The 16,991-nt window shown below is 41.2% G+C and overlaps 1 protein-coding gene across 2 annotated transcripts in view; it reads right to left on the minus strand.

Annotated features, from left to right (window-relative positions):
* Positions 1 to 8,462: 8,462 nt before the first annotated feature.
* Positions 8,463 to 16,991, minus strand: part of Rhobtb1 (Rho-related BTB domain containing 1) — a 136,788-nt gene continuing 128,259 nt past the window's right edge. The window contains exons 10-13 of one of the 2 annotated variants that reach the window (XM_013017239.1): positions 12,624 to 12,712; positions 9,688 to 9,793; positions 9,118 to 9,309; positions 8,823 to 8,994 (exon numbers count right to left, since the gene is read on the minus strand). In XM_013017239.1, the coding sequence (XP_012872693.1) occupies positions 9,140 to 9,309; positions 9,688 to 9,793; positions 12,624 to 12,712 (365 nt within the window). In that variant the 3' untranslated portion in view covers positions 8,823 to 8,994; positions 9,118 to 9,139. Of the gene's footprint in view, positions 9,310 to 9,687; positions 9,794 to 12,623; positions 12,713 to 16,991 lie in introns of both variants that reach the window. The other variant, XM_013017238.1, reaches the window with a different exon arrangement.

Genomic DNA, 16,991 nt, shown 5'->3' on the forward strand with positions numbered 1-16,991 from the left:
CAGATGAGATGGAAACTTTTCCATAGTTGATCTATAATATTAATTTTGGTTTATTGTCTTGCCATTATTTGGGAGCATAAAAACCAGATACTAGATGCCCTCTAAAACCAGAGACGAAGTCTCATACTATTTTGAGCTCATAGAAGTTCAAAAAGTCCTGGATGAATTGAAATGGTTTGTGGTGATTCTCAGATCAAGCCTTTGGCAGGGAAGGAGGAAGGCTGAGTCAACATCTGATCCCCAGGCTTCCTGAGATAAGAAGTAGATAATTGGCTCCATGCTGGTAGAAGAGATTTCCAGGACTGAAGAAGCCACCCCCTGGCAAAATATAGTGGCTGAAATCTTTCTGGTGCCAGGGATTTAAGGTCATAGAGTTTGAATTTCTGTGATGTTTAAATGACGGGTGTTTTCTGCCTGCCTTGTCAGAAAACATCTTCCTTTGCATCATCTGTTTACATGTGGTGTGATGTTGGTCAAAAGGAATTTCTACATGGATGCTTAGAAGCAGAGCTCAGACTTGGGAGGGAGGAAGTGAGATGGGGAAAGTGATACATATTCTCCAGATGTAAGAATCAAAGAGACCTTTGGGTAGTCTTGTTTAGGAAAAATGATATCTAGAATTTTCTTCAGACCTGGATCTGATCTCCTGGGTAGATTTTTGGCTCATGACATTATTTTGTTGTTATTTGGATTTCTGAGACACCGAATCCCTATGTAATCCAGGCTGGCCTCAAATTTATAGTCCTCCCTCTTCCTCCTGAGTGCTGGGATTATAGAAGTATACCACCATATCTGGCACATAACATAGAAACAGTTTTTCATGTCTGTCATCTGAGGGTTTTGCTTCCACCAAGTATTTTTTAAGACAGAAGTGTTATATTCCAACTGGTACGAATGTCATCATTTCTGCTTTAGGAATTACATAGTCACAAAGAACATCCCCATTGAAACAGAGGTGAATTCCATTTTTGGAAAGAGCTAGTTACAATACAGGTAACCTTCACACATACAAACATAATTTACTCTATTACTAAGATATCTACCACTCAGAAACAGCTCAACCTGTAAAGAAAATGAAATGACACCTCACCAGGATGAGTTCAGATATTTACTTTCTCTACTTTTTCTCAGGAAATTGCAAGATGATCTATGGATCAATAAAACTATTTTATTCTGCACAAGTGTTTGAATAAAGCCAGAAAAAAAAGATTCAACAAGCCAGGCTGCTTACAATTTGGAAAGCTGAAAGAATGCTCTGATTAAAAATAGGAGTTAGGCTTAGATTCCAGTATTCAAAGTAGTAACAGAATATTAATGTCTTCTTAAAGCAGACTCTGATCACGTGGTCCCTTGGATTCTCACTGTATTCTAATCCAACTCAGTGATGGTGTGACAGGGTTGAGTAAGACTTCCCAAACTTCCCTCTCCCTACTTGGCTTCTTATCCTTCCTAGTCTCCTCCACCTTTGTTGATCACATCCCAAAGGACTAACTACAGAAACCACTTGCTTATGAATCTTCATCCAGGGTCTGCTTCTGAGAAACTCACTGTACTCCCTGTAAAAAATTAATGTTGTGAGAATGGAATGAGATAAATTCTCACAAAACACAGATATCACACAGCCATAACACATATTTAAAAGCATTACATTTTGTCAGTATGGTTTCTTCACCAGTGTTTTGAACTCTGGTGTGGTGGTATCAAGACTTGGAACACTGGTCTCCCCAGTCAGCTGAGGTAAAGAAACATGTTAATGAAACTGAGCGAGCTTGAGGTCTGTTCATCAAGGTATTCTATGCAAATATAAGCAAAATAAGTAACTAGCAGTAAATAACATTTGTTGGAGAGACAGTTTGCATAATATCATAACAACAGATTGTTGACCTATTCTCTAAGAGTTAAAAACTTCAAATAGTTGACCATTTACATTGAAGGACAGATTTTTCAAGCAATTGCTCAGGTATATAAAGTGGGAAGACAACTACCTTGATGGCAGGGGCAGTGGGGCTTAAACATGCCATTGGGGGTGAAGGATGAGAGAGCAATCAGTGGTCGACAGAAGAGAAGTCCATGTACACAGATGGAGGTCTCTGGTGTGCCCTCGGGAGCAGGAAACTAAGAGAAAAGGAAACATTATGTTCTAGAGAACATCTTTTTAGGACTTCTGAGGGACAGTTTGGATAAGCTACAGAATTAGTATTAGCAGCTTGGTTTTTCTTTCGATTTCACATGTGAAACAACAAAACACAGAAAGCAACCTTCAGCACATGTGTGCAAATGTACTAGGAAGTTTCCCCAGAGTTTGGAGGTGTAATTAACAAATAAAAATTGTACATATTTATGCTGTACCCACATACATTGGGAAGAATTTAAATCAGCTAGGGAATCTTTTAAACATAGGAAAGCAAGAGTCTGAATATTCAAGGGGTCCCTGAGAAGTCACCTTGGCCTCTTGTCTCTCATGGGTGTCAGAAGATACAACCTATCAAAGGGAGATGGGACAGAATAATAACTCACTCCTATAGGTCATAACTTTCACCATCATGCAAGCCTCTATGAGCCTCTCAGGTGGCAGAAAGCTAAACTTAGTTTTCTCCTCTTGCTATTCAGAGGACAGAAAGTCTCTGGGCTGGGTCAGAGCCTGCCAGATCTTTATGACTTTGAATTCTGCTGAATCATGTTGCTTTAATCCTGGGGAAAGAACGATTTTTCCTAACAGAACACCTAGTCCAGTGTTCCCACATGAGTCCATTGCCTTAGAAGGTTTTGATTCATTCCAGAACAGGAATCCATTCTTAGATCTTGACCCTAGGGCATGTATAAAGAGGTTCACTGTATTGCTCCAAGGCTGGGAATTGATTAGTGGCTCTATCACTAATGGGATGGGCGGTGGCGGGGGGGGGGGGGGGAAACAAATATACTGGATTTAGCATATTGAACACTAGGCAGCCAGAGAAGGCAAAAGACAAGATGCAAACAGTGTAACATAGTTAGGTTTCCAAGCCAATATGGAGTCAGGAAAGTAGATAACAGTGTGGAATTTTAATGGGGCACCCTTTGCATAACTATGCATATGAAACAAAACTGTATGAAGGATGCTCACATCTTTAAAGGCAAATATTGAACATAATGCAGGCGTGGGAATTAGGGAAGAGGAGGAAACAAAATAAAAAAAGAAAAGAAAAGGTGTCTTGCACTGACTGAGGAAGACAAATGTCTTTTCTTTCTTGCGATTGTTTCTAACACATTTATAAGATGATTTCTTTGTTGTTTTGTATGTCCCTTCCCCACAATATAACCCCTGCTTTCACTATATTTGATGTCAGTATAATTTGTGGAGGGGAAGGGAAAAAACAAATCGTTTAAATAGGGATACAGGTGGACCCATTGCAACAAAGAGATGTACAAGATGTTATGTTGAAAAATGAACTTTACAACTTTGGCCAGGGTGGGGGGGGGGAAGCTGAGAAGGGATGGGAAGGGGATACAAAGGAGGAGGCAACAATGCTTGATAAGAAATGTACTCATTACTGTGATCATGTAATTGTATCCCCTCTGTACGGTATTTTCACAATTAAAAAAATTCTGTTTTATGGTCAAAAAAAAAGAATTGAGGAGTATGACTTCTATGATTTAAATGTCCCCCTCTCAACTTAATCTCCCAATTCATATGGTATTTGAAGTGGGGTCTTGGAAAATAACTAGACAAGGTTGGATATGCCCCCATGGTGGGACTGGTGGCTTTGTGAAAAGAGGTTGGGCCAGCTGAGCTGGTGAATACTGCTTTGTCACCATGTGATGACCTCCACCATGTTAAGGTGTAGAAGATGGTGGACAGCCATGGTACCAATGCTCTTCCACTTCTCAGGTTCCAGAACCATGATCCAGAGACCCTCACATTCTTTATTCCGACTATGGTTATCCACTTACAGCAACAGCAGAAGAAACAAATGAACACAATCATTAACTAGAATTTCTGTGTCTAATCTTTAAATAAAAAAAAATAGGGCAGGGAAGGTGGCTCAGTGGTAGAGCGCTTGCCTTGAATGCATGAGGCCCTGGGTTCAATTCCTCAGCACCACATAAACAGAAAAGGCCAGAAATGGCACTGTGGCTCAAGTGGTAGAGCGCTAGCCCTGAGCTGAAGAGCTGAGGGACAGCGCTAAGTCCCAGAGTGCAAGCCCCACAACCATCAAAAGAAAAGAAAAGAAAAAGATTGGGAGCATTAAAAAGAAAGCATTTTAATGATTTAGAGGTTCAGCCAACTTAGGCCTGGTAATAGTCCAACATTATTAGAACCATGGAATTCTCCTCCTTCCCATGTTCTCATCCACAGATTTTCCCTTAACAACTCTTGTTCAGTTCCTTTCACTCCCTTTCACTCCCCTCTGCTCTCCCCCCTCTCTCCCCCTTTCTGATTTTTGTTGAAACAGTGTTTCACGGTGCAGCCCAGGCTGACCTTGAAGTCAATCCTCCTGCCTCAGCCTTCTCAGTAATCCCATTCTTAGCTCTTAGCAAATCTATTTTTTTTTTACTTCTTTAATAATTTTCAGGAAGCACTAAGAATATTGAAGAGAATGGCACAGAAGACCAAATTGTTTTTATTCTGTAACTTATATGGTTGCCTTCCTTTGGTTCATGTCTTGTTTTTAGAATATGCTGAATACAGAGGTTCAACTTCATTTGTTTTGCTTACTGTTCACTAACTATTCACTATGGGGAAAAATATTGTGCCCAGCAATCTCAGTGAAATCGGTTCTCATTTTCTAGAAGAGTAAAGCACAGAGAGGTTGTGGATCTTTCCCCATGATAAATGCAATATGTCATGTGTGTATCCCTGTGATGAGGACCTTCATCAATCATCCAAAAGATATATGTCTCATATTGGGATGCTATAAAATATGTCAGTTGGCATCCAAGCAGAATTCCTTATTGATCACCTGCAATGTCTCATAAATTTTGCTTTTGGGATTTGGGAACATATTTGGATTCCAAGAACTTAGTACTCCTTCCATGGGCCACATAAAGGTAGCTCCTAATTCATCTTGAGTCTCCAGGGATCTCTGTTACAAAGATGTGCTCTGGACACAGGGGACACCAGAGCAAATCTCTGACCAGTTACTTTGTGTCCATTATTCTTGTTTACAGTGCATTCAAGTCTGTGGATGTGCAACTGTGTGATTAATTGGCTTTTACACAGGAATTATCTGTCCATAAATCATTCCCTTGTATTTTAGACAATATCTATAAATAACTGAAGAGCACCTGTACATTAACCTAGTTTTAAAAAAAACAACACATAACACCACCATGTATCTAAATGTCTCAAGTAAAAATAGCCAGTGAGAAGCAATGTCAGCGAAGGGTGAATTTGCACCTTCCTCCAAGTGAAATTACATTGCTTCTCCATAGCATTGCTTTGTAGGACACCAAGTACGCCACACAAGCATCTTCACTCACCTTTCTAATGTTAAATCTTTCCTGATGCACACATTACCTGCCTTTAATTGAAAATTCAAGAGAGCAACCTCTTTATGAGAAAATCAATTAAGTTGGGCTGAACACAACTCAGAGATCCTATCCGAAGGAACAAGCCAGGCATGGTGGTGCATGTCAGTGATCCAAGATATTGAGAGAAACACAGCTTAATGCTGGCATTAGCAGAGGGCACAAGAACCTATCTGAAAAATAACTAAAGCAAAAAGGACTCATGTGGTAGAACAGCTGTTTGTTGTGAGTTCAAAATCCCTATTAAATATATCAACTCAGATACAAAGTTTGGTGATAATCTAATTTAGCACTCTGCAAAAGAATGTGGCTTAGACTTCTTAATTCAACTCCCATAGTTTTGGTCAATGGATTTTCTCCCTCATTTTTTGATGTTGCCTTTACTTCTCTCTTTCCCTTCTTTTTGCTTTGTTTTGCTGTTTGGTTACCACACTCACAAATACATATGCACCAAAACATATTGGCCTTGACTTTTAACTCCACAGCTTTCCTGCAATAGTTGCATTCTTCCAGAAAAAAATTACTGTAGCTTGTCTATCAGCATCCAATTAGGAGATCTGTCTGTCTGTCTGTCTGTCTACCTACCTATCTTCTGTCCACCTTAAAAACTCTCAATTCAAGAAAAGACTGTTAAGCCTTCATCTTGAAGATAAGCATGCACTTAAAAATTACAAAAGTTTTCCAGCTCAGGACTCAGTATCCCCCCCTGACTAGCACAATTCATTCTATTTAGCCAATGTCATAGTGATGAAAAACTAAATTCTGCCAATGGCTATGCCAATAAAATCAAGGCAAGTGTGAACAGAAATATCGTAGGATCACTGACCTTTGGCATCTGAGCATGTATAATGAAAATATTTCAGTTCCTCTGTACCAGTAGGATTTTTGTTTTGTTTCCCCCCATGTCAATTCAGGGGTCAATTCCAGACCCCCTAAGAGATACGGAGGACCAGGAATTTCTACATGTAAGACTACTGGCATGCCCAGGTGCCATAACTGAGAATACTCACCTTTAAAAGGTGTGGGAATGTTCTGCAAATCCCATTCTCTGCTTCCTATGTCTTACTTCTTGTAGTGGTCAACCCCTTCCCAAGAGAGTACAGAGAAGTTAGACAGAAAAGCTCCACAAGTAGATTTCATGACAGTCTTCTATTACCTCTGAAATTGTTTACAAATTTCCCCAGTCTTTCTTAGACTTCCTCTGAGTGTCCTAATCGGAACCTCTCAGTTGATCACTAGCAGAAAAGTCCACATCCTGACTGTACTCATTCCGCGCGGATCAGGGTGGGAAGGTGTTCCCCCTCCCCTTCACCAAGGTGGCATGGAGTCAAATGATGTAATTCTACTACCTAAGAGCAAAAAGCCACAAGCCTCATTGACCTCATGCCACTGAATTTCTGCAGACAATCAGAGATGATCATCATCTAAGCTGTTTTGTCACTGAGTACACACAGACAGGCTCCCATCACCCACGCCTCTCAGTGTTTGTAAGTTTTACAAATATTAAATTACTCACGAGATATGATGCTAGTCTTTGAAACAAAACTGGAGACATTTTGTAGCTAAACAATTTTATTGGCTTTTTTTTTGTGAAATAAAAAACACGAAAACAAACCACCATAGTTAAAGGCCATAATCAGCATCAACCAAATGAACCAGCCACTTGGTTACAGTAGCTGATAACAACACTAGTGGATATTATTGCTTATACCCCACGTTCATTTATATGTCCATTGTATTTTGGCAAGATTACAATCAAATGGAAGCTTTGGTTGTATAAATTCAACTATGACTACTCATTGAAAACTCAACCTCTATCATGATAGATGCCAATTCTCCTTGAGTATTGACATATATCCTCTAGTCCGTTTCCTCCTTCCATTAATGATTTACATTCTTATTGAAAAAAGTTTAGGTGGATGCATTTGTCACCATCTCTCTCCCACTGTTCCCTCCCCTTGCCACGAGAAAGTGATACATTTGTGGCCTTCTCTAAGCCCTCCTATCTGGTATGTTTCCAGTGCCAGGAATAAACATCCACCTGTCATACAGACAGATCTTCAAATGCATATGGCATTTGAAGTGGTGTCTTTTTCATCTTTTGGAAAGTTAGAAAACAAAAAACAAACAAAACAAAAATAGCCCTTAGCATCAGTAAGTTGACCTTCTTCCAACAGAATGAGACCCAGTGACAACCCACAACATCCTGTGGCAGGTATGGGGTGGGGGCTCTGCCCTTTACAATGCTTTGTGTGTGTGTGTGTGTGTGTGTGTGTGTGTGTGTGTGTGTGTGTGTGTGGTGTTGTGTGTCCTGTAACATCTTAATGTTCAGAGAAGCAATGATCTAAACTGCCTCTTGAAACCTCACCCATTCTCTACTCTACTTTCTATTTTAACACTGAAAATTCAGAAGGACAAAGGGTCAGTACTAACTCACAATAGCACCATTTCCTAGGCTCTTGGTATTAGATGTCTTTCTGGGTTGGAGAAGGCAGGGACCCAGCCTCTAGCTTTGTGCTTTCATAGGCCCTGCTGTATTTCAGCAGAGTGGGTGGTCTGCCGTGGCCTCTTTCTGCAGTGACATGAATTTTTCCCTGGAAAGAGTTAAAATATGCATCTTTGTAACGTTGGCTGCAAGTCAGAGACTTGAGGAAGCCTGTTTCTGGTGGTGAGAGGTGATCAGCCTGTAGGATGGTGGGACAAGTTTGGGGACCTTGTCTCTTGCTCATCTCAGTTCAAGTCAATGGAAAGTCTGCATGCAGAAGCATGGCAGGACCAAGGAACATCGAGAGCTACAAACCTAACACAGCAATCCAGATACCAATGCTTTAGCTCTAGCATTTCTTATGTAGTCAGGCCCACCAGTGAGTTTGCCCTGGATAATGCTGGGATTTAATAAGCCCTTCTAATGATTATAAAGATTATCTTGAATCTAGACATGTTAAACAACAGAATATTTGCTATCACTATATTTTACATGGCACATAGAACCATATAATTACTAGCACTTACACAGCAAATATTGTAAATACACATTCTTTGAGTAGAGTTGGTAATTATACCGATGTTATCCAGCAGCACAAAGATTAAGCACTTTCAGCTTGCGCTCTGGGGGATTTCAATCCAACCCTTTACATCACACAAACAAAAAGGATAACCCTCTAATTATGTAATGATGCTTAGCCTTGTGGGCAACTTCATGGTCAATTTGTGGCCTGTAAAATAAAGTAATACATAGTATTTTCATTTCAACAAAATACAAGAGACCATATAAAAATAGTTTCCAATTTGGAATCTGAAACATGAAAGCTGGATTTTTTTTTTGTATAAAAAGAAACAAAATAACGGACTAAAGTTTATTAAGCCTCCCTAACAGAAAAATATACCTATCAGTTTAAGGAATGCAGTGAGAGTCAGTTTCCCTTTTTTTTTGTTTGTTTGTTTTGTTTTGTCCAGGCTCATTGATGGTGAGCTTGTGCTTTGATCCTAAGGAAGAGAAATGCACAAAAGTGGAGGAAGGTCAGTGCCTGAAACCTGAACTACAGTCATATCTCTAATCAGAAGACTAATTTTACAGTAGTGCTTTTAAAAGTGGAGTATCACATTTACTGGGTGTCTTCTCTCTTCCTCTTCAGGCCACTGCTGGAGATGAATTCCAGAAGCACCACTTTCGTCTTGAGTGATGTTTATTCAATGCGATATCTTCCTTCTCCCGCTCCCTTTTTACTCGCTGGTAGTGGTCTTCCTCCTTCAGGTACCACACTGGGGGCCAGCGGTGCCGTTCGAAGTACTCCTGGTTTTCTGGCAAGGGAAAGAGACTAATGGTCATGTCTGTCCATCACTACCTGTTCTATGCAGGAGGCCTCAAGTTCTACATCAGTCACACTGTCTCATGCGGTGTGGGACAACTAGAGTCACTTGCAGACTGTGACACTCAAGTTTGTTGAGAGGTAGAATTTCTTGCCTGTAAGTCATGTAGCCAGGCAGCAGAGACTCAGAACTCAGAGAGTCTAAACTTGCTCCTGGGCAAAATCTCTGCATGCAGGGATTCTCCACAAGTTGTCTGCTCAGCATGCTCCTCCCTCTGCCTCTCCCCCACACCCAGGGCCACCTTGGGGAGATGCATCTGTCAGGGAGGAGGAGAATGAGACAAATGGGGATTCCAACACACAGTCTCACCTGCGGATTTAGATTTGATTTCTTTGCGGAACTTGGAGCACACACTGTTGTAGTTGGTGCAGATGTGGTGCAAACACCAGGCAGCCAATTGGTTAGCATTGTGAAACTGCAGAAAAGGGATCAAAGGAGTTAACGCCTTTTCTTCTCTCTTTTTTTTTTTCCTTCTGATTCTGGGGCCTGAACTCAGGGCCCAGGTGCTGCTGTCTGTTTGCTTCTTTTTTTTTTTTTTTGCTCAAGGCTGCCAATTGAGTCATACTTATGGCTTTTCGGTGGCTAATTGGAAATAACAGTCTCACAGACTTTCCTTCCCAGGCAGTCTTCTCAGATCTCAGTCACATGAGTAACTAAGATTACTGGTGTGAGACACTGGTGCCTATCTACATTTTTTTTTAAACTGAGACTTAAACCATTGTAGGAGTGAAGGGAAATAGTTATAGAACCCATTCATTAACTCTCTTTTGACTTTGAAGTTTAACACTGGCCATAACAATCAAGGGTAGTACCTGGCATGACCTCCTTTACCCCTCCTCCCTCAGGATAACCCAAAATTATCATTGCATCTCATCGGGAGATTAACGGACACTGCACCCTCCCACCCTTCCCTGCCACCTGGCCTGCTAGTGATATGCCACCGGGTGCCCTCTGGAAGACACCAGGCAGTAACAGAAAGCAGCGATGTCATCTCTGTTTAAGGAAGCTTGGGTCACATGTCAGAGCTCAACTTGCTGGGGCCAAAGATGAGAAAGAGGAGACTGCAGAACACATGACTGTTCTATACCTGTCCTTTGGTTACATAAGAAGAGCTGGCTTAGGGGCAAGCTGGAAGGCATCCAAACACTCCACCCATTCTTTCTTGGCAGACAGAGGCTCAGAGACACGGTAGTTGAGGTTGCTGTGACCAAAAAAAGACCCAGTGCCCCCCCCGCCAGATGCGAGCCAACACCCCCTTCATCTTGTAAGATCTGGCAGGATGTGTCTTATGCCCTTCTCAGACGTTTCTTAGGCCAGATGAAATCTTGGACCCTCCTATGTGGTTTCCCCTGTGGCTGGCATCTCGCCTGTGAAAAGCTAGCAAAGCCCGATGCTTCCGAAGCCCACTCAAGGGAGTTGTAAGGTCACAGCTCCGACATCTGGGCTAGTTTAAGGCTGATGCTTCCAATTCTTTCTGGGAAGTCTGGACCAGCCCCACCGAGCTTCCCCACTCTTTCTTAACGCAGTGAATCCATATTGTTCAAACCAACCTTCGCAGTAGTATTTACACCACAGAGATTGGAAAATACAACAGGTCAGGTTCCCATATCATCCTCAGTGAACTGTTAAGAGTACATCCCGGAGTACTGGCTAACAAATGAGTGAGGACGTGAGAGACTACATCCGAGCTCTTCCTGTGAAGGCTTGTCAGGGCTTAAGCAAGTAATCACACTGCCTTCCAGGGTGTGGGTGTGGCGGGGGCAGTGTGGGAGGCTGGGACAGATGGGAACACAGAGTAAACAAACACAACTTCAAATCATCACCCCAAGTGAACTGGTACTATTTGCAATTGTGACTCAGTTCCCTTTTCTTTATGATGACGGATACTTATTGGGCAATGTCCAAGTCAAATTGTGTGTGTGTGTGTGTGTGTGTGTGTGTGTGGAGGGTACTTCAAAAACTCCCAATTTTCTTCTTTTCATACTTTACTGAGGCAACCTTTCAACAATTGTTTAGATCTTTAGTCTCAGATATGGTAGATAATGCCCCCACATTTCAGACCATAGATCACTAGTGTTGGCAGGGGCTTGCTGATTCTACTGCAAAAGGGTATCTGTCAGCTTTTACTGCAATCTTTAGCAGACTGGTTTTCATATTGGGTTTTTAATCATTTGGGTTTGTTTCTCTCACTGCTTACGTTGCCTCAAGGGCAGAGAATCCCATTTGTAGGTACATGTCTTCCACCCAGTACCTTTCTGGTACTGGGGAAAAAGTAACAAATATTTATTGAATGTTGGGTCAGAGTGAATAAGCTGCTCCAAGTCCTCTTTCACCTTTTTTCCCTTTGAATCTGAGCCATCTCTTATGGTCACAGTTGGATGACCTGCCTGACACCTGCTGCATTGCCACTTTCTTCACCCTGGAATAATCTACTCCCCCTTGAGAATTACTGGTTTAAATTGCCTAAGAGTTAACCAAAGCCAAACTCAAAAGCACAAAAAAGACTGCAGAATTTATCCTCCTTTCTCACCGTTCCTCTGTCATACCAAGGATGAGATCCTTTTGCAGGTGAACCTTGGACTATGAGAGGCTCTGCTCTTCAGGGCTCTTTCTTGAACATTCTTTCCCTTTTGTTTGTGCAAATGTTCTGCAAGGTCTCAGAGGTTGTGACTCAGTATCCTCATTTCTTATGGGTAGACACCAAGGCAGAGCTTAGCTTTGTGCCTTGACCAAGTTACTTGATAAAAGATGAGCTGGAGCTAAGAGCGTCTTTAGAAGACCATGTTTATGTCTTGGATTTATGGATGTTGGTATGAACAAAAACTAATATGGAAAATCTAGAAGAGCTCCAGCAAGCTGTCCATTAATATAGGAGGAGTACATTTCTGGGCTTTCCTAGAATTCTAGAAATTGTCTGTTCTTGGCCAAATACATGTTCAAGAAGGAAGAGAGACAACCACCTCCTTCTGTTTTACTCCAGTGATTTTCCTGTGCTTGTAGTCACCTCCTTAGGGAACAATGGGACTGGTGTGGGTGTGGGGGTCCTTGTGTTTTCAAAGGAAGCCCAGCAGGGCAAATGGTAAAACTGAAATGTAAAACTCTCAGATCTTCTCAGTATACACAGGGGGCCTCTGTGACTCAGTGGTGACATCTTTATTTAGACAGATGCAACGATGGAATGTTTTATCAGCATTAAATGAACTAGTTGAACACACTTCAGAGGTAAAGGGAAAACTGCTACAAACCTGGGCCAGTTCCAAGTAAGAGAGCACTTCGCCATCGATGCCCACACCACTCACTGCGGCCTTGGTCAGCTCCTGAACGGCATGCTGTTCTGGGAAGAGAAGGACAGGGGGCAGTTAAATAGCACTCCACGGGCTAGGACTCTTACCCAAGAGGCTGGTCTGCAACTTCTTAAGAGAAAGACTATATGGAACACGGACTGCTAAGGTCAGGTGCCTAAACTGAATGTAGATTAGATTCTGATAGGGGTGGGGGGACACTTTTCGTATGCTACTGCACCATCATCTTTGGGAACTCTTATCTGGGCTTCTGAAGTAGCTCATTTCCCTCAGATCTGCACTGCCCTTGGGCCAAATAAGACTACTTCAGATAATCAATGGTGGATGAAATTAAAGTTCAACTCCTCAGTGACACCAGGCACATTAATTACTCAAAAGTCCACATGTCTTCTACACCGGGTGATGCAGGTATAGAACTTTTATAACCATGCAAGACAGTTCTACTGGACAGTGTGGCTCCAGACTGTCCAGCAGCTTCCAGGAATTCTCTAGACATGTTCATGTTCAACAGTTTTGGTATTTATCTCTACTCGGTGAGTTAGATAGGTGAATGTATACATCTCGGTGAGTTAGATAGGTGAATGTATACCTCTGTATCCGCAGTGCCAGAGGCATGGCATATTGTTCAACCTCTTAGGCTACAAAGGTGGGAGAGAGTTTCAATTAGATGTTACAAAAATCCAGTTGGGATAACTAGGATTGCCTCTTGGGAATCTGTGTCCAACTGTTGTAAGCTGAATGCAGAATTGTGGTTCTAAGGTTGAGATGTTTCTTGCCTGTGTTGGGGGTTGTCTCTTGCTTCTGGGATTGGCATGTATGTATCGACTCTTGGTCCTGCATTTCTTTCTTTTTTCTTTTTTGCCAGTCCTGGGGCTTGAACTCAGGACCTGAGCACTGCCCCTGAGCTTCTTTTTGCTCAAGGTTAGCACTCTACTACTTGAGCCACAGTGCCACTTCTGGCTTTTTCATGCATGCTGAGCAAGCACTCTACCACTATGCCACATTCCTAGCCCAGTCTTGCATTTCTTGTTCCTCGATGCTGATGTCATCTCTAGCATAGGACTTGTTCTAATCTAATATTCAAATGTTCCTCATTTTAATGCACTTCACTGGATTGCACTTTGGAGATAATGGCAAGACTTTGTCGAGCAAGTCTGTTTGTGCCATTTTTCAATTTATGTCTTAGTTACACATGTTGGTACTTCTTGGAGTATTTCAAACACTTTCATCATTATATTACATCTGTTCTGGTGTAATTAACGTAATTGCTTTCAGGCACCAGAGACTGGACCCATGGAAGATGGTGAACTTTCATAGATACTTGTTGCATGTGTTCTAATTGCTCCACTGATGAGCTTATTTCTCTAAGTTTCTCTTTTTTCCTTACACCTCTTTATGACATATAGCACTGAAATTAGGCTAATTAATAAGCCTCATGGATTATAAGTCTTCAAATGAAAGGAATTGTCATATATCTCTCACTGCCAGTGAAAAGCTAGAAATGATTGCTATTTAATGGGAAAGCTATGTAAAAAGCTACGACAGATCTAAAGCTAGGCTTCTTCTATTACAGAGTTTAAGTTATGATTGTGAAAGGGAAGTTCTTGAGAGAAATAAAAAGTGCCACTCCAGTGAGCAGCACACAAATGTTAAGAGAAAGTTTTGGAGAAAGCTTTGGAGAAAGTTTTAGTGGCCTGAAATGATAATCAAACCAAGCACAATATTTCCTTAAGCCAAAGGCTATTCTAAAGCAAGACGCAACACCCTTTGGTTCTAAAAAGGTGGAAGCCAGCAGAGGTGGGTTCCTAAGGTTTAAGAAAACAGATATCTCCATAAAACAGATAAATGCTGGTAAAGAAGCTGCGGCAAGTTATCCAAAATATCTAGACAATACCACAGATTTCCAATGGAGACAAAGAGCCTGAAATGATGGGATACCATTGAGTACTTCCATAGCTAGAGAGAAGTCTGTGCTTGGCTCTAAAGCTTCAATAGACAAGAAGACTCTCTTGTTAAAAGGGCTAATGTAGCTGGTAACTTTTAAGTTGAAGTCAGTACTCACTTTCTACTTGGAAAACTATTGGACCCTTAAGATCTACACTATTTGCTCTGCACTATGAACAGAATAGTAAAGTCTGGGTGACAGCATATCTATTTGCAACACAGCTTCCTGAGTATTTTAAGCCCACTCTTGAGACTTACTTATCAGAGAAAAGCTTCCTTTAAAAAATATATGTGCTTATTTGCAATGCACCTGGCCATCTAAGAGATCTAACAAAGACATATGATTTTATAATGTTCATTTTCATGCCCAACAAAACATTCATTCTGCAGTCATGGACCGAGGGATAATTTTACCTTTCAAATCTTATGATTTAAGAAATCTGTGTAAGTAAGGCTATAGTTGTTGCAGGTAGTGATTCCTCTGATGGATCTGAGCAAAAGAAATTGAAACTTTCTGGAAAGCATTCACTCTACATGCCATTAAGAACACTTGTGAGTCATGGGGAGAGGCCAAAATATCAACCTTAAAGGCATTTGGAAGTCCTCCATGAGGACTTCCAGATGTCAGTGGGGGAAGCAACTGCAGACGTGGTGGAAATTGCAAGATAGATAGAATGAGGAGTGGGAAAACTGTCTAAGAGGACTAGAGCCTGAATTGCTTCCATCTTGGGATGCAACATTAACATATAATGTGTTGCTGCTTACTGATGAGCTAAGAAAGCAGTTGGTCCAGTCAGAAATTACTCTTGGATAAAACGCTGGGAACACTGGTGCAATGACATCATATCTGAATATTACATAAACTAAGTGTTAAAAAGGAGGCAGGGATTGGAGATATGGGCTTCAGATTTTTTGTTTTTGAAAAAACAAGCTACAAATAATCTTTTGTGAAAGGAAGGATCAATGTATGCGGCAAACTTCAGTGCCAACTTTTAAGAAATTGGCACAGCCATCGTAAACTTGGCATTACTGCCTTGCTTTGATCAGCCAGCAGTCATAAGGGAGACTCTCCGTTAGCAAAAAGATTACAACTAGTTGAGTGCTCACACAATTGTTCAGTATTTTAAAAGAGCAATCTTTATTTTATAATTGAGGTATATACTTTTATATAAGATACAATACACTGTCATGCTTAAGATGATAATATTATAGTGCAGATGTCACTTCAATATTTCCCATGAAACCAGAAAAAGTTCACAATTGGCTTTAATGTGATATTTGCCTTTCCTTTCCTTTCTTTCCTTTTCTTTCTTTCCTTTCCCTTCCCTCCCTCCCTCCCTCCCTTCCTTCCTTCCTTCCTTTCTTTCATTCTTTCTTTCGCCAGTCTTGGGGCTTAAACTCAGGGTCTGGGCACTGTCTCTGATCTTCTCTGGCTCATGGCTAGCACTCTACCACTTAAGCCACAGCACTATTTCTGGACTTTTCTGTTTATGTGGTACTAAGGAATCGAACTCAGGGCTTAATGCATGCTAGGCAAGCACTCTACCACTAAGCCACATTTCCAGCCCCAATAATTTTTTAGAATCCAGAGTACTGATTGCTACTTTCCTTCCTTTTTTTTTTGTCAATTGTGGGACTTGAACTCTGGACCTGGGCACTATCTCTCAGCTCTTCAGCTCAAGATTAGCGCTCTACCACTTGAGCCACAGTGCCACTTCCAGTGATATTTGCTTTATTGCAAACTGAATGCTTTAGTTTTTTTTTCTTTTCTGTCAGTTGTGGGGCCTGAACTCTGGGCCTGGGTGCTGTCCGTTAGCTCTTCAGCTCAAGGCTAGAGCTCCACCACTTGAGCCACTTCTGGCTTTTTCTGCTTATGTGGCACTAAGGAATTGGACCCAGAGCCTTATGCATGCAAGGCAAGCACTGGACCACTGAGCCACCTTCCCATCCCTGAATGCTCTAGTTTTATAAAACAGTTATTGTTTATGCAATACCTTGGAGGTAAGTTTGTATTGTTCAAATCAAGCCTACTTCTTGCTCTGGCTCTATGCACTTCTTAGTCTTATGTCTTCATCTGATCAGTCTGTATGGAAGCTAAAATGCTATGGTTCCTTTGCTATAACCCTCCTCAATTTCCCAGAGAAGTCACCAGGGTTCTTTAATTTTAAGTAACTGCATCATCTCTTGACGTTCATTTTACACTAGCTTCTAAAAGGTTTTCTCTCCAGAAATTGAGGTTTAAATACCCCATAAAGATGTTCTAAATACTGTGCAGAAGACTGTGCAGTCAAATAATATAAATGATTCAAGGAATTTTCTTGGAAAGCTGTTTATTAAATAATCATAATGGCAATAACATTTATAAAA

This window comes from Dipodomys ordii, unplaced genomic scaffold, assembly GCF_000151885.1.
Source record: "Dipodomys ordii isolate 6190 unplaced genomic scaffold, Dord_2.0 Scaffold34, whole genome shotgun sequence".
NCBI lineage: Eukaryota > Metazoa > Chordata > Mammalia > Rodentia > Heteromyidae > Dipodomys > Dipodomys ordii.